This window comes from Diabrotica undecimpunctata, chromosome 6 (assembly GCF_040954645.1).
Source record: "Diabrotica undecimpunctata isolate CICGRU chromosome 6, icDiaUnde3, whole genome shotgun sequence".
NCBI lineage: Eukaryota > Metazoa > Arthropoda > Insecta > Coleoptera > Chrysomelidae > Diabrotica > Diabrotica undecimpunctata.
Genome location: NC_092808.1, coordinates 65,923 through 87,789, shown reverse-complemented (window position 1 = coordinate 87,789; position 21,867 = coordinate 65,923). Strand labels below are relative to the sequence as shown.

Genomic DNA, 21,867 nt, shown 5'->3' with positions numbered 1-21,867 from the left:
TGAGAGAACAGCTCCTATTGCACTGTTGCTTGCATCGGTGTCCAACACAAATTTTCCTGCCTGTCTAGGGTAGCTTAAAATCGGTGCGCTGGTTAGAGCCATTTGTAAGTTTTCGAAAGCTCTTTGACACTCTTCGCTCCATGTATATTCTTTGCCTTCTTCTGTCAACTTTGTTAATGGCTTGGAGATGTTGGCAAATCCTTTAACAAAACGTCGGTAATATGTACATAGGCCAAGAAAACTTCTAATTTCGTGTTTATCTCTTGGTACAGGCCAATCCTTAATTGCTGAAAGTTTTTCAGGATCAGCTGTTACACCATTACTTGCTACAATATGTCCCAAGTACTTCACTTCTCGTCGAAACAAGTGACATTTCTTTGGACTTAACTTTAAATTCGCTGCCCTCAATCGTTGAAAGACTTCTGTCAGATTATTGGCATGTTCATCGAAGGATCTTCCAACCACAATTACATCATCCAAATAAACCAGGCATGTTTTCCATGTTAGACCTCTTAAAACTGCCTCCATTAATCTTTCAAATGTGGCCGGGGCATTACATAAACCAAAGGGCATAACTGTAAACTGCCAAAGCCCTGATCCTATCGAGAATGCGGTTTTTTCACGATCAGCTGGCTCCATGTCTACTTGCCAATATCCACTTTTCAGATCGAGTGTGGAGAACCAACGAGAACCAGAAAGTGTATCCAAAGTATCGTCTATTCGGGGCAAAGGATAACTATCTTTTTTAGTTACTGCATTGAGCTGTCGGTAGTCAATACAAAAACGTGTTGAACCATCTTTCTTCTTTACTAGCACTACTGGTGATGTCCATGGACTATTTGATGGTTCAATTACCCCTTGTTTGTTCATATCTTTGATGATGTCTTCGGCTTCATCTCTTTTCGCAAATGGAAGTCGTCTAGGTTGTTGTCTGATTGGCTGAGCGTCTCCGGTATTAATTTTATGCTTTACTATGCTTGTTTTGCCATTATCCTTCTTATCCATGGCAAAAACATCTTGAAATTCTATCAGCATAGACTTCACTTTTTTTGTTCGTTCATCATCAAGGTCTTGGCACGTTTTAATCATCGTCTCAACAAGCTCCTTTGGATACTTAGATTTCGACGGTTTCTCATTAGTATTCATGGAACAAATCGAAGCCACGGGAACACACTGTCCGATCAAAGTTCTTTTACTTAACTTAATAGCAGTTCCCTTTAAATTCATAACTCTTACAGGAATGACATCTCGAATTCTCACCAAAGCTTTTGCCGTTAGGAACTCGGCATTATTCACATCTTCGACCATCCTTAAACTTCCCTCTCGGCAGTAACCATCAGGTCTGGTCATCAAAATTTTCTCACTATTACCGGGTATTGTTACGTCACAAGTAGTTATTAAGCTGATAACATCTTCTTTGTCTTCATGAAACGGCAATTCTTCACCACTGATCTCGAGAACTCCATCTTTGACATTCAATACAGCCCCAACTTTCCTTAGTAAATCCATCCCCAATATGAACTCATCGGAGATCTCTGCAATTAATACTGTATGTTTCACTGTGGTCTGGCCAATGGATACTGACATATTAGCCTCGCCATATGTATTAATTATCTCACCAGTTGCTGTTCTAAGCTTTACTGTTGCAGGCAATAATTTAAGATGGCCTCGTACTACTTCTGGCCGTGCAATAGTTCTCGTTGCACCTGTATCTACCAAAAACGATCTACATTTATTGTTGATACGACCCTCTATGTACAAGCTATGAATTCCACCTGAGGACGTAATGTTCACAGTTACTATGGGGGCTGTGTTTCTCGAGGTCGGCAGTTGCCCCTTGTTGTCGACCCGTTCTAGTTTTCCGACTGTTGTATCATTTTCTTGCAATTACGGCGAATATGACCTACGTCACCGCAATTCCAACATCTGGGCTCGCGTCTCTTCGGCATCGTGTTACGAACTACTTTTCGTACCATTTCTTCCAGACGTTCATCGTTTGGTTCGTCGCCCTCTTCAATGGTTCTTACTCGATGACTCCGTGAAGTTTGACTAGCTGTTTCATGTTCCAAGGCAATAGCGAGCGCTTCATCTAGAAGTTTCGGTCTTGCTAGTCGTAAAGCTTTCTGTAATTCACTTTCTTTTAACCCATTGACGAAGGTATCTACAGCAATTTCTTCTAAAATGTTGTCTGGTACCTCTGGATAAGCCAACCGCACTATACGAGCCACATCTGCTTCAAACTCTTGCAAATTTTCACTTGCTCGTTGAATTCTACTTCTTAGTTGCGCCTTGTAGACTTGTTGTAGATGGGCATCTCCGTAACGTTTGTCTAGTCGAGTGAACAAGGTCTGGTAACATTTTTCTTGACCCTTAGGAATCGATCTTAGGATATCCGCAGCATCACCTCGTAAAGCAGCAGTCAAGGAAACAGCTTTTTCTTGTTCTGTCCAATGATTGGCTGTCGAAATAGCTTCAAATTGTCTAAGGTATATGGACCAAGAGGACTTTCCATCAAATGGTGGCAATTTGAATCTCATATTATGTGTCGTTTCGTCTCTAGGTGATTCTTCTTTCACTACCGGATCTAAGGCTATTGTATTAACTGGTGGTAGCACTTTTGTGTTAGTTATCATGGTCTCTAATTGTTTGATCTTCTCTTCTACGTCTTCTATCTTGTCGTTAACATTTTTCTGTATCTTATCAAATGTTCTTGAGACTTCTTCAAATTTCTCATTGTTTTGATTACATACTTCGTCGAATCTTCTAGACATATTTTCGAATTTCTCGTCGTTTTGTCTAGCTGTTTCTTTAATAATTTGAGAAGTTTCTTCGATCATTTGAGACGTTTCATCGAATCTTTTGGAAACATTCTCGAATTTTCCATCAATTATTTTAGTTAAAACGGCTTCGTCTGCTGACTGGAACTGGAATGTCTCTGGGTCTTCTCCATTCTTGTTGAGAACAGTCTTCAGTCGTTCTTGGAGTATCTTCTTGGACCCGCTGCAGTCTTCATCGCGTTCTTCCAGTTGCTCACGCAACTGTTTTACCGAAAGTTCTACTAGCAGCATCTTTGGTCAGGCACACACGTACTTTTTTAAATGTTCTTTCGTACAAAGGTCACTACCGAACTACGCGAATTTTCCCGACGAACAATACTTTTCAAAAGTTCAAAAGTCTTTTTCAAAAATCACTGCTGAATTTATTTGCAAACCCCACACCTGACACCAACTGTAGCGTGATTAAATAAAACGAGCGGTTCGAATTTATATAAATATATTTATTTATAAGTTTACAGTTCGCTACTCTCTTATCAACTAACTCTACTTCTAACATTGTTACCTATTTATACTACAGTTACTGTATCGAGAATATTCTGGCGTTGTCCCACCTCTAATTCACCTACGTGACCGGTTATTCTCTCTCGCACTCGATACGCCGCGAACTTTCGAGAGTATTAGAGATGCAATGCAACCGTTACCTGGGCCATGCCAAAAGTATGTTCGTAACAATACATTAAGATTAAGTTTGATCTATTATTTTAATCTAACTTCACCAGATTAATTAACGGAAATAGAAACATTTTTTTGTCAGAATCTCACAACGGTATTTTCTAGTAAATATCTCAAAATTTACCTCAAAAAACTAATGTTTACACCTTCTTATTAGACAAATACACTTAAATTAGAATTGTATGCAAAGGTTTTTAAAACCCCCGCCACGTGTCAGACTTAGGTAGGCCATACTAATTTCACCGAATTCACCGAAGTTGAAGCAGTACAGCTGTATACAGTGTTGTCAGTTGATTTAATATGCTTCAAAAATACAAAAAAATTTGTATAATGAGTATCTGTGTCCAAGTTTATGACATATGGGATAATAAAAAACAAACATTTATTGCCGACTTTGTATTATTTACAAATATATATTTATAAATCACTTAATTTTCGTTATACAGATCTAAATAAGGCGAATAAAGCACTAAATGGAAGTCAGTTAAAATATTTATAACCCTATAACGTGTATATTTAGTTGTTTATGCTGGCGCTATCGCTTCTCGTTAGATATAGTGTTTAACATTTAGGGTATTTATCGAAAACTACAACTTACCTGAAATGCGAACCCTTAATAACTTCTACATTTAATCTGCCAGTAGTAGCATTGTAGCACAAACCTAGTAAGAGTTCCGGAACACCACCATGCTGCATAGAATGCGCAGATCCAGTACTGTCCGATCTTGCTAAGCTTAGCAAATCTGCTGCGCATCCACCTAACTATAAAATAAGGAAGATAGGTAAACGTTATTTTATAGAACAAAACATTGAAAACTACCATTTAGTAAATCAATATAATGTTTTTTGCTTTTTTTTCTTAATTTTTTGTTTAACTGTCTCCAAATATCGGCGTTGAACGCTGAAATGGCGTACCCTAACCATCTTATTTGTGCTTTTTTGTTTTCTTATTTTCTTGTTATATATCTATTGAAATATTTAGCTCATTTGTTAAATTGAAGTTCAAATTATACGATTAAGAAAGTTAATTGATAACGATTTGTGACTTTAAAATTTAAAAGTATCCTTAAACAAAAATTTCTTAAGAGTAGTTTTCAGTGTTTAATTTGTTAGTGAAGAACGAAGATTGTATTTTTACCATTGTAGTATTAGCTTTTGGTTCCAGATTTAACCAAAAGTTGTTTTCTAGTTCTAAATTGATATTGGCAAAACTAACAATGGCCTCTCCAATTAGCCTTTCTCTTCTCATTCGTTCACAGCCATATAATCGAAGTCGCAAGCCCATAGAATTAACGTCCTCTAAAAAAATAGTGGTCGTTATAAAAGATGTGTGAAATTTAGGGAAAGTGTAAATAAAACACAAGACATAATGCTCTCAAAATAACGAAATATTGTTACATCACAAATTATTCTCTTTGGACCCAAAAGTTTAAGGATCTGTTTGTTATATCAAACATCAAAGAATAAATTAAAAGCTTTAAATGCAAATAAAAAATAAACTTAATTACGTTTTTAAAATATCGGTGGAATCGCTGGGAAATATTTCTCTAATATTGTTGTTGAATTTTCTAAAGAAATGGGTCATCAGGGGATATTTGGTAAATGTGAAACTATTTGGATGGTTTAACATAATCAAAAACAAAATATCCAAATTTTTTCAAGAAAACATATAGCATATTTTTTATTCCAAGAGTACATACTGATTCAATATAAAAATTTCTAGCATATTGTCAGCACTTTTGTCATTGATTTTACTTTATATCTACAAAAAAAACACAATCAAAGTAAAAGTAGAAGAAAAACTAACCGATCCTATTGAAGCTGGCAATGGAATCAGATAGGGTGATTCCCTGAGCCCTCTATCAACCTGATTATGGAGGAAATAATAAAAAAAGTAAAAACTAAAAAAGGATACCAAATGGGAGAAACACAACTTAAAATAATCTGCTATGCAGACGACGCAATATTATTCTCTCAAAGTGAAGACGATTTAAAACGTATGCAGCACTAACCTAATATAAACGCCAGAAAATTTAACATGTTAATTTCCCCACAAAAGACAAAATGCATGGTTGTAACAACAAATTTACTAAGATGTAAATTGGAGCGAGAAGGTCAGATAATAGAACAAGTGATGGAGTTCAAATATCTAGGTATCACATTATCTAGCTACGGAAAGCTCTAATTTGAAGTGGAAGATCAAGTGAATAGAGCAAACAGAGCCACAACTTGCCAGAATGAAACAATAAGGAGAAATAAAAATATGTGGAAAGAAATGAAAGGCGGAATTTACAAAAGAGTCATCAGACCAATAATGACATATACGGCCGAAACACGACCTGATACAGAGAAGACCAAAAGGATGTTAGAAACAGCAGAGATGAAAACACTTAGAAACATTGATGGCAAGACACTATGTGACAGAGCTAGAAGTACAGATATACGACGTAGATGCAAGGTACAGATCAAGAACTGGGTAAGAAATGAAAGTAGAATGGAACGATAATATAAGCTGAATAAATAGAGTCGTAAAGACGGCAAGAGACGGTTCCCCAATAGGAAGACGATCAGTAGGAAGACCACGAAAACGATGGAACGACAACTTACTGGAGGTTCATTGAAAAACAGACAGACTCATGCCTACATAAAAAGAAGAAGGAGAAGACTTTTCGCATTTTATTGTTACTGTTATAATTTTCAAGTAAATAGATCACCGGCCACGTGTTCGAAAATTAACAACACTTTGTATAAAAAACAAACATTAATATTTACAAATAAATTAAATCAAAACTAATGAATATGCCCTTCCATTATTCATAATAATTTTTCTTTTTTTCAATAAAAGAAGTCTAATTTAACTTTGATTAACTTTGTGTTATTTGTTATTCATTTTTTTTTATTTACTCTGCCCGTTATCTCGAGATACGCCCATACACAGCAAAGGGAGCTTTCTTCAATCAGTTTTAGTAGAATATTTTTAATCACTATCAGGCTCTCTTCGCTGATAATTTATTTGTGTATGATTTCATTATATTGTATTTGTAAAGGTATTTCTCAATCACAATACTGTTTATTTCTATATGTATACAACCATTTATCAATTGATGGTGTATTTTTATTACTTGTGTGTACATTCAGCCGCCTATGTTTTTATCAATGAATTTTATTTCTCGACTCCTAATAAGCTTCCTAATATAACAATACCTCTGAACATTTGTTTATTATATTAAATTATTATTATACCTTCGACCAAGAGAAAGATCAAGGCTGATTAAGTTTCGTAGGTAAGTAGGTGGACGGAGTCCATCTAACATATTTATTATTTGTTTATGTAGAGTGTTGACCAAATTTATTTAATAATTAACTGTTAATATGTTTTCTTGGGTTTGGTCTCTGAACCTAAATATCTTTCCTTATCTCTTTTCGTTAAGTGCCGCCGTTTCTATCTTATCTTTGGTAATTTTACCCATCTATTTTTTTGTTTATTTATGTATCTTTTCTAATATATCCTGTCCTATCTATCTTTATTTCGTCCGTTGGACCCATTCCTGGTTCCGAAAGCTAGCGCATTGGTGACCTTTCTAGCACCATCCAAAAAAGGTTTCCGAGATTACAGCACTATAAATAAGTTACTGTTTATAATCTAAACTTTTTTAAAGACAAGGACTTACTCCACAGATAATCTACGATAAAATAATAATGACTAACAAAATAAATTTAATTTACCTGGATTGACTCGATGCAAAACAAAATTTTCCATGTATTGAGGATTATCTCCTTGCCGGATTTTAGTTTTGTGTTTTTGTTTTTTGCTAGGGAGTAGAATCAATCTCACCTACAATTAAAACTTAGTATTAGGAGTGTATTATAAAAACTATTATGATACATGTCGAGTTAAAGACATATTTCATATCTCCTACCTTGTAGGAATCTTGATTTTTAGTAAAGTCAGTAAAAACATCGTTTATGATACCTACTAGAGAGTGTGACCGTAGATTAGGAGTACTTTTTGTATCTTACAGGTAATAATTACGTACAATACATATTAAGAACTTTCACGCTTAAAACGAATAAAAAATTCACGAAATATAAAAAAGCTACCTACCTGCGTGTTTGTGAGTTGTCCACGATCCCTGCTTGGAAAATCTCTCGCTTGAAGAACGTGTACCGTCATTTTTCGCATGGGTGCATCATAGAGAAGAGCTATTTCTAAATGGCCACACTTACTTGGCACTACTTGACAGTCAGGCTCTGATCCAGATCCTTCGCCATAAGACATAACTTCACCTCGGTCTTCTACGTCGGGAGCCATCACCACGATACACTGTAGACATAGTATAAAAGTATATAATCAAGAATTTTTGTTTTAAAAAGGAAAAGACAGTTAAGATTTGATTTCACGTACAGTGTGTCTGTGTATCCGCTTATACGTATTTCGGCCTAATACGTATTGTACGTGAAATCAAATCTTAACTGTCTTTTTCTTTTTATTCCGATATACTCTGTACGAGTACTAGAAACCAATTCGCTAAGAATTTTGATTAGTTGAGGAGATATGTTGTGGAATGCAATTTTTAGATTCCCCATGTCTCTAGTAACATCTTTATCAACGTCTGTTTTACCTTGCAATTCTTAGAAAGCACAGATTAAAGCAAAATTCTGAATTTGGTTTCGAAAATTAGTTTACGGATTTTATCTTTATTTTGTGCACTTGGCTATGATGTGCCCCTTAAGACAATAGTTTCATAATAATTTTAATTATTTACTTAGCAGTATTTAAATATTACCACATAACATCTTGTTATTTGTACAATATTCAAATGTTTCAAATTTTGCCAGAAGAAGTGATGATAAAAATTGATTCATAATTTACTAAAATCCTGTTAAGGGTCCATCATGGGCATATATCTGCTCATGATGGACCCCTTGATACACTCATGATGGACTCATAGCTTTTTGTATAAAATTAGTATATACCAAATGATTTTATTAAACCAAAAGATATTATAAACGAAAAAAAAAATATTACAAATAGGTATTTTTAAGAATAAAAAATTACGTGCATAATTCAAATAAATTGTTTATGCCGAGGATTTACATCCGCACATTCATTGTGAGACCCATCTTCTTACACACTCGACAACGAATCAATTTTTCTTTGGATCTTGAATACAAAAATAGTTTATTGCAGTAAATGCAAGCTGCATCGTATGAGTCGTCTTCCTCAAAAGAGCATTCACAATCGTCTTCAAAACTACTTGTAGTTAAAACACTAACTCGTCTTTTTACTTTTCTGGCATCTAGTTTCCTTTTTTTGCTTCATTTTCTGCAATATTTTTGTTTTATATCTTCAATTTTTGGCGTTGAATTTAAATATCCTCTTTTACCCCATTTTCTTCCCCTTTTCTGCGTTACTTCAGATACTCCAGCTAAAGAAAGAGGGCAAATATCTCCTACCGAGATGTTTGGGATTGACGATGATATTGATTTCTGATCAGTGGATCGTTTTGATAAACTTTCTATTGAAGAAACATTTTGGTACCTATGTTTTGGTGGTAAGTTCTGGTCAGAACATCCTGACAGTGGGATTTGTTTAGAATTTTCTCTATCTATTGTTACTGGGACTGGTTACTTTAAATTGGGTCACTGGTTTACCTGGATTCTGTCGCAGCCATAATTAAATTTATTATCCGTAGTAAATTTGAAATCGAGCTGTAAAAGTAGTACAGAGATGGAAGCCCCAAGGAAACAGAACAAGAGAAAGGCCCCGTAAAAGATGGATAGACGATGTAGAGAGGGATTTTAAAACCATGAACATCAGGCAGTGGCGAAGGAAAGTATCCGACAGGGCAGAATGGAAGAACATTGTTAAGCAGGCCAAGACTCACAAAGTGTAAGAAGTAAATTTCAAGTGGTCTAAAAAATCCTACGTCTAAGGGTTGAAGTGAGTAGAAAAAAAAACATAATAATACCGTTTTCCTTTGCGAAGTGAGGAGCTTCATAACTTTTATGACTATCGTGGCCATCGAGTAACAACAAAACTTTGTTGGTTTTAGAAGCCTTTATATATCTTAAAAAATGTTAGCCACAGTATTCTTGAGCGAAGGCTACACTTCCAGTAGGTGCATCGATTATAAGTTCATCTTTATTTCTCTGCGTCTGTTCTAATTTTTGGTAAAACCGGTAGAGTTTTTCTTCTGTTATTATAAATAGCTTTAAGAATACAGTAAATGTCTTTGACTGAAACATTGAAATGCTTTGGCTGGACATTTTGATGCATCATGTTTTTACCACATCTAAAGCATGACTTGTATTCGACATAACTTCTAACACCATCATTTTTAATTGCAGCTTCCTTCTTTCTAAACATTATTTTATCTAACTGTTCTTCAATTATAGCTACATTTTCCGGTTCTATCCTTCTAACTTGACCTTCTGTAAGTTGTATTGACAATGCTATCTCATAAGCTCTTTCATAGAAAATATCATCTTCTGCCAGGAGTTTAAGCTTTATTGTGACTGATCGTACACCACATACAAGTCTGTTCATGAGAGATTTTCTGAAAAATTGACCATAATTACAATATTGAGCCACACTTTTTAGTTTTGACAAGACTTTTTATTATTCTTCTGCGGTTCTTGATTTGTGTTGCAAATTTTATACCTTTCAGAGATAATTGACCGCTGTGGACAATAATGTTCAGTCAGAACTCTTTTTAACTCCTCAAACGTTTTTGAACTTGATAGTTCTGGTGCTAATAAGTCTTTTAAGAAACTGTAAACTTCTCCACCAATTAAAGTAATCAATAATGGAAGTCCTTTGTCTTCTTCCCTACAGGACATAAAAACAACTGCTCAAGTGTCTCTAGATAGGTAAAACGTGACATCACTTTTAGCAAGATCGAATTGTTCAATGGCCCCAATTAACGACATTTTTCGATTTTTATGTAGATTCTTTCTGTGACTCGTCGCTAAATATTTTGTGTATTTAACGAAACACAGACTAACAAAACAAAACTATTTATTTACTTATAAAACGGTTACATATATGTAATTCAATTAATCATAGCAGCGTGGACATTTGGAGCTGCTCACCGACACAAGATAACCTCACCCTAGCCACAGTATAAAGAGTCCAAGCCTGTCTAATTTTTCCGAAGTGTCTACTGTTCCGATGCAGGATTATTATATAACAAAGATATGGCTGACTCCAAGCACTTAGTTTGGACATCGCGATATAAACAAATTAACGAAGTCACGGGTTACGTAATAAAATTACACAATAAATGCACTTTTAAATTTTGCCTCGATACACAAGTTTACATTGTTGACACGAAAACCATAAAGTGTTTACATATGTATGATTTATTTTATTTGAAACAGATGTTTTATTAATCGGGGTATTTCAATGAACAATTTCGAGAAAAGGTCGACACATTCAGAAAATATTGACATTTACATTTTTCTATAAAAATATGCAGATTTATGCCATTTTTTGTAAAAATATGAAATTTTTGCAAAATATGCCAGACATGCAAAAAAATGCATTTTTTATATATTTCGGTCTCGAGTACTTACGTCTCTTGTGGTGTTATTGTCCACAGTATCAATTTGTGCAGACGTATTTACCATCTGAATCTCCAAACTATGATTGTCTATTTTTGTTTCTCTTAGGTTGATGGGTGTCCTGAAAAATTTGAAGACACACTTAGTGAGTGACAAAAGTGCTCAATACAAAGTATACAAATTAATTTATATGCGTATCTTACTTTTGTAGGGAGTTGTTAATTTCTGCTGTGACTTTGGTGGATAGAATTTTGTGTTTTTCTCCTACTGAACTCGTAGTGGAACTGCAACAAGAACTATTGCTACTTACGCCGACCCTGCCTTTTTCTACGAGTGAGATTAGATCATGGTTAGGTTTTGTTGGATAAAATGGTAAACTAGATGGTTCGACTGGTACTGATATAGGCGAGTGACCTTGCTGAGTCTTGTTGGCTTGTCCCATTTCGGACTCGGAACTAGATTCTCCGCCATCGAATGAGTATGCTTTTCCTGAAACACAACCAATCAAATACAGTACATCATTACCTTAATTTAATAAGCAATATTTACAATCTGTAATATAATTACAATAAGTAAATTGTCTGACAATATTTAACAATACAAATATTATTAACGAAAAAATGTCTTGTAGAAAATTGCCCATTGACAATTTTCTGTGTATTCTTGACACTTAAATAGTGTCACGTATGCCTTAGGGTTGGTTGGGTTCTGTTTCTAGATTCTATTGGGCTTCTGCGACTAGATTATAGTTAACCCCTTACCGCATAGTGGGTCGTATATGCCATAATACTTAGTTTTATACCTAACCGTTAGAGATCGAAACTTACTTCAAAGTATGTATGCATGACATATCCATATAGAGTACATATTTCATATAATCTGTAATAAAGCGAACTTTCAATGCAACAAAGTGAACTTTGATGAAAATTTGCAAATGGCCGCGGTCTGACAGCTGTTCATAAGTATTGTGAAATTTGATATTCAATTATAGAAGTTTCTACAGAATATTTTTGTACAAAAAATAGCGACATCAAGGATAGACCTTCAAGAAAGAATTTCTGTAATTATTTTCACGTAGTTCTTTATATTTTAGTATTATTTGATCAAAAATATGCTTGTGTCATATATGCCACAATATGCACTATCGTGCTAAACTCTCTTTTATATATGGCACAATATGCGTTCTGAACTAGGCATTATTATTATTTTTATTTTAGATAATGGATCCAAAAAAGGTTTATGGTGAAACTCTCGTGATAGTGGACATACCAGATGGTAGTGAAGACGAAGAACTATCAGATGATGATATTTCCCCTATTATATTATCCCCAGAGTCAGACTATGAAGATGATATAATAGATAATAATGAATCAGATATTATTATCCCAGAAACGGATTTAGAAAGCAATTCGGATAGCGAAGATGATATTTCTTTGGACAAATTACGACGTAATCTAATAAATAATAGAAATAAAAATCATCCAAATCGGAAAGAAGGAAATTTGGTAACATCAGATAATGATAATATACGATTTCTCGGTTCTACTGACCTGCCACCTGAATTGCAATCAAAGATATAGTTTATCAAGCTATATTATATTCAGTGGAAAAAAAGACCTCAAAAACCTTTGAAACTTTCTGAAAATGAGCTAGAGCAGTTCTTAGGAACCTGTATTTATATGTCAATAGTGCAATTGCAAAACGCTAGAAGTTATTGAAACTCCAGTCTGAATCATCCATTGATCTCAGATGTTAGGTCATGCAATAGATAAGAAGAAATAAAACGTTTTTTACATTTTTCGAACAATAATGATGCTATTGCTGCCGGTAATCTTGGTCATGATGAACTTAACCATTCACAACCATTCTATACAAAGCTAAAGATTGAATGATCTGGTTATAGATTTTAATTAATAAAATTAAGTGTATTTGTATAAAAATTCGTTATTCTTGTTTACTTATAAAATACTCACTTCTATTATTATTTATTGAAAATAAAAAAGGTATAACCTTTTTACCATTTCTGCTTTAACATACTTAAAAATGGTGACTTACCTAGTTTGGTTTTAGGAGAAGCATGTGAAATAAAATTAGGCACTGAAGGTGTTGGAATCGGTCGGGTAGAGATTGGGGGGCATGCTTCATCGCAGCAAGCCATACCCCGAATGGGTGTCCACCATATTAATCCTTTGTTTCTTACGTACAGAACAAATACCAGTAAGATGGCCCCCAGACCAGCCATTGCTCCCAACATTGTTCCCCCATCTAAAATACCATATACATATTTCATGTATTACTTCAATATTTTTACACAAAGGTTTTCAATTAATGTTTTTTCTGAAGTAGGTTTTTTAACCCTCCTGTACTAACCTGGTTGGAAATTACACCCTTACTACTATAATTGCTTCATTGGAAGTTATACCGAGTACTTATACCGATTGTTATATTTGAAATTCAATTTGCTTCAACCTAATTTTTTTCGTATTTTTCACGCCCAATACCAATGGTTTTTATTAAATATCATAATCTATCTATATAAAAGGTTAAGATGACAAGTCAGACCGTTTGTAATATAAAATAATGTCGTCATCTAGGAAAGAAATCTGAACTACCATATTTCAATCATATTTTGTTCTTGAAACGATACGTTTAATTAATAATACTAAAAAATATTAATTACATATTAATATAATTAATAAATAATATTATTTTTATATTATTTTATATTATTTTATGTTAAAGAAATCTGAACAGATAAACTGACCTAAAATAATTTAAAATTATCTGACATATAAAACATAAAATATTTATTTGCCAAATAAGCTACTGAATGAAAAGTTATCTCTGAAAGAAAATAAATTGTGTTTATTGTAGTTCGTTATTATGTGATAGGTTATCGCGAAATCAAAAATACAACCTTAATATCGTCGTTTAGTGTAGGTTAGAGACATGGATATTAAAAGATTTAATGAAATCGTAGAGTATATTCAGTATGATGTTTAATGTTTATAAACAGTGCGAGAATATAATATTTGATGCAGAATTTAACATTTTAATTTTTGTAATGATAAAGACTTTTTTAAAAAGTTAAGATTAAGTAAACCGACAGTGATCTATATTCTGAGATAATATTGTAAATAGTTGTTAATAAATGACTATAAAAGTAGGTGTATACATATTTTCAGTTACTTAGTTTAGGGATTCAATATTTTCATAGTCTTGATAATTAAAAAATGGATTAATTAACCTTTTTCAAGAGATATTGGTGTGTTGATACAATAATAGTAGTATCGGATTCCAAAATAAAAAATATGCACATAGTACCTAGGTTGTCAGATTCTTTTAATAATTATAAAATACAATCAATTATATATAAAAAAGACCCGGAGTAAGTATACAAAATATCCAGAGTGTAGTAGGAAATTTTCAAAACTTTTAATAAACCTTCTATATACTATATGGAATATTGATTTTAAATTCTGACAATTTCGTGATACTTGTTGGATATGTTTTTGTAGGTACCTATCAGGTAGGAATAAATAATTCTGTATTCTTAATAAGAAGTTTATTGCCTATATAAGAATCTATAATTAATTTCATATTAGAACCAAATTCAATTTTTAATTCAATTTTTAATTCTTTTGAAAGTTTTGTGGGTCCTAAAAAAGTGGCTGCGAATTTGGTGATCGGTAAAAATAGAATACAAAACTCGAGCTTTTCCAACAAAGAAAATGCCAAACTAGAATTATGCTGGTTTTATACGTAGGTCGATTTCATAAGACGACTTTACGCAAAAAGTTCAGCGGCTCTCTGGAAGTGACTTATTTCTTATGAAAGTTGTACAACAGATTAAAATATTAGTCTGTTGTTGCCCTAGTTTTAAATAGGAGGAAGACAGAAAAAATTAAGTGGAGTGATTATAAATGTAATTATATGGATCCCCCGTGGCATGGTGACGAGCAAAATCACTAGTATATGTTATAAATATCTTGAAGAAATGAAAATTTTTATCAAGAAAGAGCTCTGAAAGAAAAATGTAATTGCTTAAAGATTATCATCTTATCGTTTATAACTTCGTCGCAAATGCCGGTCAACTTTGACCGACTGTATCTCATGAGCTAATGCTCGTAATTCAACTTTTTTCAATTCAAGAAACGTCTTGACTCTTGGCGAGTCTTAACGAGTTTTCCGAGTCAAATTTAAGCTAATAGTAACCGAAATATTTTATTTGTTTATAAGCCAAAAAACTGTTTATAATTTTAATACATTCCTAAGACCGTCCAAATAATCCAATTTCAAATTGCAAGTACGTTAGAAAGGCTAAGTACGTTTTTATAAGTAAAAAAATTTTCAAACTTCTATATGGTCTAGTTTTTGATATGCAAGATTAAAAAAAACTCAATTTAAAAAAAAATAGACTGCAAAATTATTATGCGGAATATTAAACCGATTTTAGTGAAATTTGGAGGATTGTTTTACTATGTTAATAAAGATTTTCTAAACGAAGGTCTGACAAAGGACTGATCGACTTACCAGTAATGCATTGGTTAGTGATTAGTGTAGTAGTGTCTGGGGACTCGGGAGACTGAGACCTCGGAAGCCCTGAAGAAGACATCAAAGAGTATGTAGAAAGCTCGGCGCAATGATAATGCACGCGGTCCAACCCGGAAGACTGTTGAGTTTAATATTAATTCTTGTAATAGTATTAATCATAGCTCTAGTTTTATTGTATATATATATATATATATATATATATATATATATATATATATATATATATATATTAGACTTTTTCAATTTTAATATAAAAGAATTTTGTAGTTTATTAAAAATCATTGGTTTTGTTAGACCACATTTTTGTTACCTAACTATCCCTGTAGTTATTAATGAGAATTTATTTTACACTATTTTCCGTAGGTTTTAAATCCATTGATAATAGAGTGGACTTGACCATTACTGACCTAAACATAAACCACTTGCTGCATGCGACCTACCGTCTTCCCCCCAGACATTCGCCCACGCAAAAGTGAATTCTTCCGTTCCCCACCACAAAAATTTTATGGATCGATTCTGCTTCCTCTCTCTTTTCCTCTCAATGTAAAATACCCCAACATTTCATTGAAAACCTATAAGGCGTAAAAATCACACTGGGGCCAAGAAAAAGAGACAAAACGATAGCAAAAAACATGTGATTCTTTTCTCGGAATTAATCTTGTTATATTCATTTATCCAATAAATCTTGAATTAAAGTATACAGGAAGGACACTCTTCAGGAATTGCGGAGGAGATCGTAAAAATTGTAATTAATCTTCGATTATAAAACAAATATTTATAAAACATGTGTCTTGCAGATGAGAAAACAAATTTATATCGATCTAAAAGTTTGAAGTGGAAGATTTTATAAATAATATCCAAATACTAAATAATACTATTATAATAAGTAGATCAAAAATGTACTTTAAAAATACTATTAAAATAAAATATTGCTTTGAAAGTATTCCAAACAAAATAGAAGAGGGCAAATATTAGACACAAATAGACTTGTATAGATTGTATATCTTCCATTGATTAATTCCAGAATTATGAAAGCATGTACACTACCCCTTCATCGGACTGTCCAGGGTCTGTTTTGACCTCAATTCACAATTTTTGGCTTTTACTTTACACATCTTTTTTTCTATTTTTAATCGGCAATCTTTCATTTAACAGTAGTTTATATATTTTATAATAATAATAATAATAATAATATTCAGGTCGCCTAAGGAGATACAAAGTTAGTACGATATATGTACGATATAGGAAACCGAATTCCACTGTAGAAAATGTAAATAAATCCTTCCCAAGTCAAGAAGATATTCATGAGTTTTGGGGAAACCAACTTTCGACGCCAGCTACTCATAACAACAATGCTGGATGGATTGAAAACACGACGAACAACTGTCAAAACTACAGGAATATTCCTTATGAATCTTTCACCACTGAAGAAGTCTCAAACATTATCAAGGATCTTCATAACTGGAAATCTCCTGGACCAGACGGAGTTCAAAACTTCTGACTAAAGAAGTTTTGGAGTGTTCATGAGCTTTTAACAATATTTATTAATAATATTATTTCTAATTCACAGGAAATACCATCATTTCTTACTCAGGGAACCACTTATCTAATACCGAAGGATTAAAACACCACCCAAGATCCAGCCAAGTACCGCCCAACTACTTGTCTTCGAACTTTGTACAAATTGGTCACATCCTGTGTGGCCCGGCGTATCTACCAACACTGTGCTCTGAACAATATCATAGAGCCTAAACAGAAAGGATGAGCTAAGGGCTCCATGGGCTGCACAGAACAACCTATTATCGACTCAGTCATTTCTAACCAGGCATACACAAAAAAAAGAAACCTTTTTACTGCCTTCATTGACTACAATAAGGCTTTTGATTCAGTGCCGCATGAATGGCTTATAAGATATACTGAAAATTTATTAAGTCGATGATAATCTCGTGACCTTTTTGAAGCATATAATGGGAGAGTGGAAGACTAAAATTCACCTACAAATACCTGGTGAAACCAATATCTAAACATGGAAACTGAAGATATCCCTATTAACCGGGGCCTTTTCCAGGGGGACTCGTTGAGTCCACTTTGATTCTGCCTAGCAATGAATCCACTATCTCAGCTACTGAACTCCACTGACTCAGATTTTAGCATCAAAAATAACAATATTGTTGTGGCGAAGCTTAATTATCTGTTGTATAAAGATGATTTGAAATTAATGGCTTCCACTCGAAACCACTTAGATCAGATGCTAAAAACTGTAGAAACTTTCTCAAATGATATCAGCATGAATTTTGGACTAGACAAGTGCCGTATACTAAATATAGTCAGAGGAAAAGTTCAGCAAAAGTTTTTCAACAAAAAATTGCAAATAAATCGAAAAGGAATAATTTTTTGAAAAATTACCAAGATAAAAAAGTACTTATTTCAATGAGACGATTTTTTATCTATTAAATAAATTTTATTTATTTTATATATTTATATTAAATAAATTTTATTTACAAACAGTATTAAATGGTTAATTATAAACAACTTTTTGAACAATTTGAACAATTTAAACAAGTCACACTATTTTTTAGTTATACTGAAAGGATTCAACCGTTTTAATCCACAGCGACATTCTATAACTTAGCGAGAGATCAAAATGAAGACAATTTTGAAGATGAATTGCTAAACAAAGACATTATTGAACTTTCTGAAGTTCAAGATGCTTGAGCTAACATATAATATTTTAGTGTTATAGAGAAACCTCAGAAAAATCATTAATATACATGTATTATTTTTTTATTCGATATTAAATTTTTCTTACATAATATTAAAACATTAGTGTGATTTCTTTGACAATCAATTAAATATTGGAGTGTTCCGAAATAAATATTATGCCATTATAAATGGCAGAACAAAGGAATATCCATTGATGGAGAATACCTCAGCCATCTAAGATTTGCAGATGACATCGTTCTGATTGCTAATAATCCTGCAGAACTACAAGAACTTATAAGCGACCTAAATGCAGCTAGCAATGAAGTTGGCATAAAAACGAACTTGACAAAAACAAAAACCATGTACAACGAATACTAACAAACTGATTTATTTAAATTTAATAAGAGTATTAGGAAAAATTGTATGATTATTTATTTATTATAATCATATTTTAAATAAATAAATAAAAAAATAACAATATAAAGCGACTTAAGAAAAGGTTTATACATCCCGTAGTTATTAGCTGCTTTGTTTTGGATAATTTTGCAATAAAAATACGATCAATGTTATTATTTTAACGTTGTACCCGAGCTTAAATGAAGAAAAAACAAATTTAGTCCATTAGAACCCGAGACATGTAATTTTTTCCGAGGGTTATCATAGTATCTCTTTTTTTTTTTTTTTCTAAAAGTTGTGTTTTTTAACCAAATTTCTGAATATTTTTTTGTCATTAATTTTGAATTAAATTCTACAGACATATTGTAATTGTTTGTAAGCTTAAAAAGTGCTATTTATTATTAAATCATCTTGTGTACATAAATGTGATTTTTTTAAACCTTTTTTTCCATAAGTTATTAATATAAGCCCCGGATTATTGAAATATATTCAGTAAAATTATATGGACCGGTCTTAGAAATTAGCTTATTTTTCAAAAAATTTTACAAACAAATTACATTTCGCAAAAACTATTCAACCGATCTGGCCCATTAGTCCAGTCGTCAAAGAGTTGACCTCTAAAAATCATACAAACAAGCTGAATTTTGCCGAGAATAATAATTTTGGAACCCCAATAAAGACGCAAAAAAGTTTACCACTTTTTCTCTTTTTCCTTCTCCCTTGGTAGGTCTCCCTCTACCGCGTGGTAAAAATGCAAAAAATCGATTTACCAAGAATCTGTACCCCGTAGAAAAAAATATTTCAAATAAAAAACTTAGCTGAGATAATTTTAAACAAAAATGTTAATTACCACTTTTTGTGTACAATGAACCGTTCTCTCATAAACAACGCTTATAAAATGTGTATCAGCTCGACGGTACAAATTCGATATCTTTTGATCCAAGTGTCATATCGACAAAAATCAAGACCCGTTTTAAAGGTAAGGTTTTGCGTTTTAACCAACCTACTTGGGGGTTTTAGGGGGAAGCCCGGAAGTAAAAGTGGTAAAGTTATTTGCATCTTTTTTGGGGTCTCCAAATTAATATTCTCGGCGAAATTCAGCTGGTTGGTATGATTTTTAGAGGTTTAGGCGTTTTGGCATTTTCGTCTCTGACGACTGGAGTACATCTTTTGCACACAATTCAAACACGATAAAACCCTTAAGTTTAGGTACATTTCAACAAATTTTAATAAATAATAGAAAACTTATTAAGAATATTCAAAAACAGCGATTTTGTTGAACATTTTGGAATAACTTTTTTGTTCATTATCCGATTTTAATTTAGCATTTCTCATTCTGTGTATCTTTTTTTTTTTTAAATAGTTGTCTGTTGACGTCAAATCTCGTAAATGGACAAGTTTTTGAGTTAAGAACAAAATAATGAGTTGGACGTTTTGATTGTTTATTTAAAAATAGTTCCACTAATAAATTGATGAATACCTAGAGAGTCTTTTTGTAATATCTCACACTGCACATTTCAACTGTCAAACCCGTCTATACAATTGTGTCGAGTAAAAATCTAACTGAATTGACCTCTTAGCAAAATTAGATCGAGTAATAAAACACATGATCCACTATTTTTACCACCAGTATTCAATAAATAATATCAATAATATTATTAACATCCTGTATTTCAGAAACATTCTTAATGGGACACTCTATATACATACCCTATGGACAAATAATTTTATTTGTTTAATTTGATAACTTTGATGTAAGACCTTGTATACTATTAAAGCAATTACATCGATTTCAGGAGAGAAAGTTACTAGGGAAATCTATAAGTTACTCCATAAAAATTTTCAATATTGTATACTTGCAAAAGAAGAAATCAACATACACCTACTTATACTCTAAAATCTAAAATACTCTACAAAACTACAATATGATGCGTTTTATTGGGGCATTTGGCTGAATTAATTAAAATATAATATATAAAGTATATAAACGTGGTACTATTGAATTTATTATTGTTATTAAATATATTTGTCAAAACGATAAGAAAAGTAACCAGACAAAGATACCAGATACAAACAAATTTCCATTCATTTGCTTCCAGACAAAATGTAGGTCACGATAAATCATATAATATAGCAATTATTGATAGGTTAGTACTTCGACAATATTGGTAATGCTTTTCGTTTTCTTTTGTAAACATCGAAAAGCCGAATAATAAATATATAAATACGATTGGGGTGCTAATTATTTCTATCTAAAATACATACCTCCTATGTAGCTTTGGCCTGATATTACAAACATTATTCTTGGTTATAGGAGGGATTGACGATAATTCTTTCTGCTATTTTCACATTATTTCGCTATCTCTTTTAGCATACCTAACTTGTTTAAATTTATGTTGTTCAGTACGAAAAATTAAGCCAAAACATCGAAATTACGCACACGACGAACATAGTATTCATTGTTTGAGATTTAGTAATATACTGGTGTATACCTATTGTGGTTGATCCTGCGCGCGAATACTCCTGTTGCCCTTAAAACAGGGACGTGTCGTAGACACGTTGGCTTCAATCAAAACTGTAAAATAATGAAAATATTACATGTGAAGGGCTAGAAGGGGGAATGTCCAATGACCGTAGTTTCAAAAAATCAAAAATTTAAGTTCCTAATTCTGGATTTATTATTATTGGTGACAGGAGAGTAAAGGAATAATAATTTTTCTGATAAAAAATATATATTGGTTAAACAGTACAAAAATTTTAAAATTAAATTCACAATAAAAGTAATTTTACCCTAATTTTGTTGCGAATCATACATAGAAATTTTGGCAGATAACACAGAATTTCATGCACACAATAACTTATAAAGGTTTAAAACTCAAATAGCATTGTTTTTTTATTTATTTACAAAAAATAGTCGCTTTAGCCTCCTGGGTCATTAGCGACATTAGTTATTAAATTACATTCAATTATATAAAGATGTATCTTCAAGAAATCTAACTAAGTTTTTGGTAGTTAAATGTTCACCTAAAACTGTTTTTGAATCACTGGAAATATTTTTGTTTGTTTACTGTATTTTCCACATTCTGTTAGGTGTTTAACAGTAATGTTGACTTGACAATATTCACACAGTGGAATGTCT

At 32.6% G+C, this 21,867-nt stretch overlaps 1 protein-coding gene across 3 annotated transcripts in view; it reads right to left on the bottom strand.

Annotated features, from left to right (window-relative positions):
• Nucleotides 1-21,867, bottom strand: part of Syt14 (Synaptotagmin 14) — a 64,899-nt gene that overhangs the window by 20,297 nt on the left and 22,735 nt on the right. Inside the window, exons 1-8 of one of the 3 annotated variants that reach the window (XM_072533918.1) lie at nt 20,994-21,196; nt 13,131-13,340; nt 11,279-11,564; nt 11,088-11,196; nt 7,615-7,833; nt 7,236-7,344; nt 4,648-4,808; nt 4,108-4,271 (exon numbers count right to left, since the gene is read on the bottom strand). In XM_072533918.1, coding sequence (XP_072390019.1) covers nt 4,108-4,271; nt 4,648-4,808; nt 7,236-7,344; nt 7,615-7,833; nt 11,088-11,196; nt 11,279-11,564; nt 13,131-13,340; nt 20,994-21,027 — 1,292 coding nt within the window. In that variant the 5' untranslated portion in view covers nt 21,028-21,196. Of the gene's footprint in view, nt 1-4,107; nt 4,272-4,647; nt 4,809-7,235; nt 7,345-7,614; nt 7,834-11,087; nt 11,197-11,278; nt 11,565-13,130; nt 13,341-13,445; nt 13,656-20,993; nt 21,197-21,867 lie in introns of those variants that run through there. The other 2 variants (XM_072533920.1, XM_072533921.1) reach the window with 2 other exon arrangements.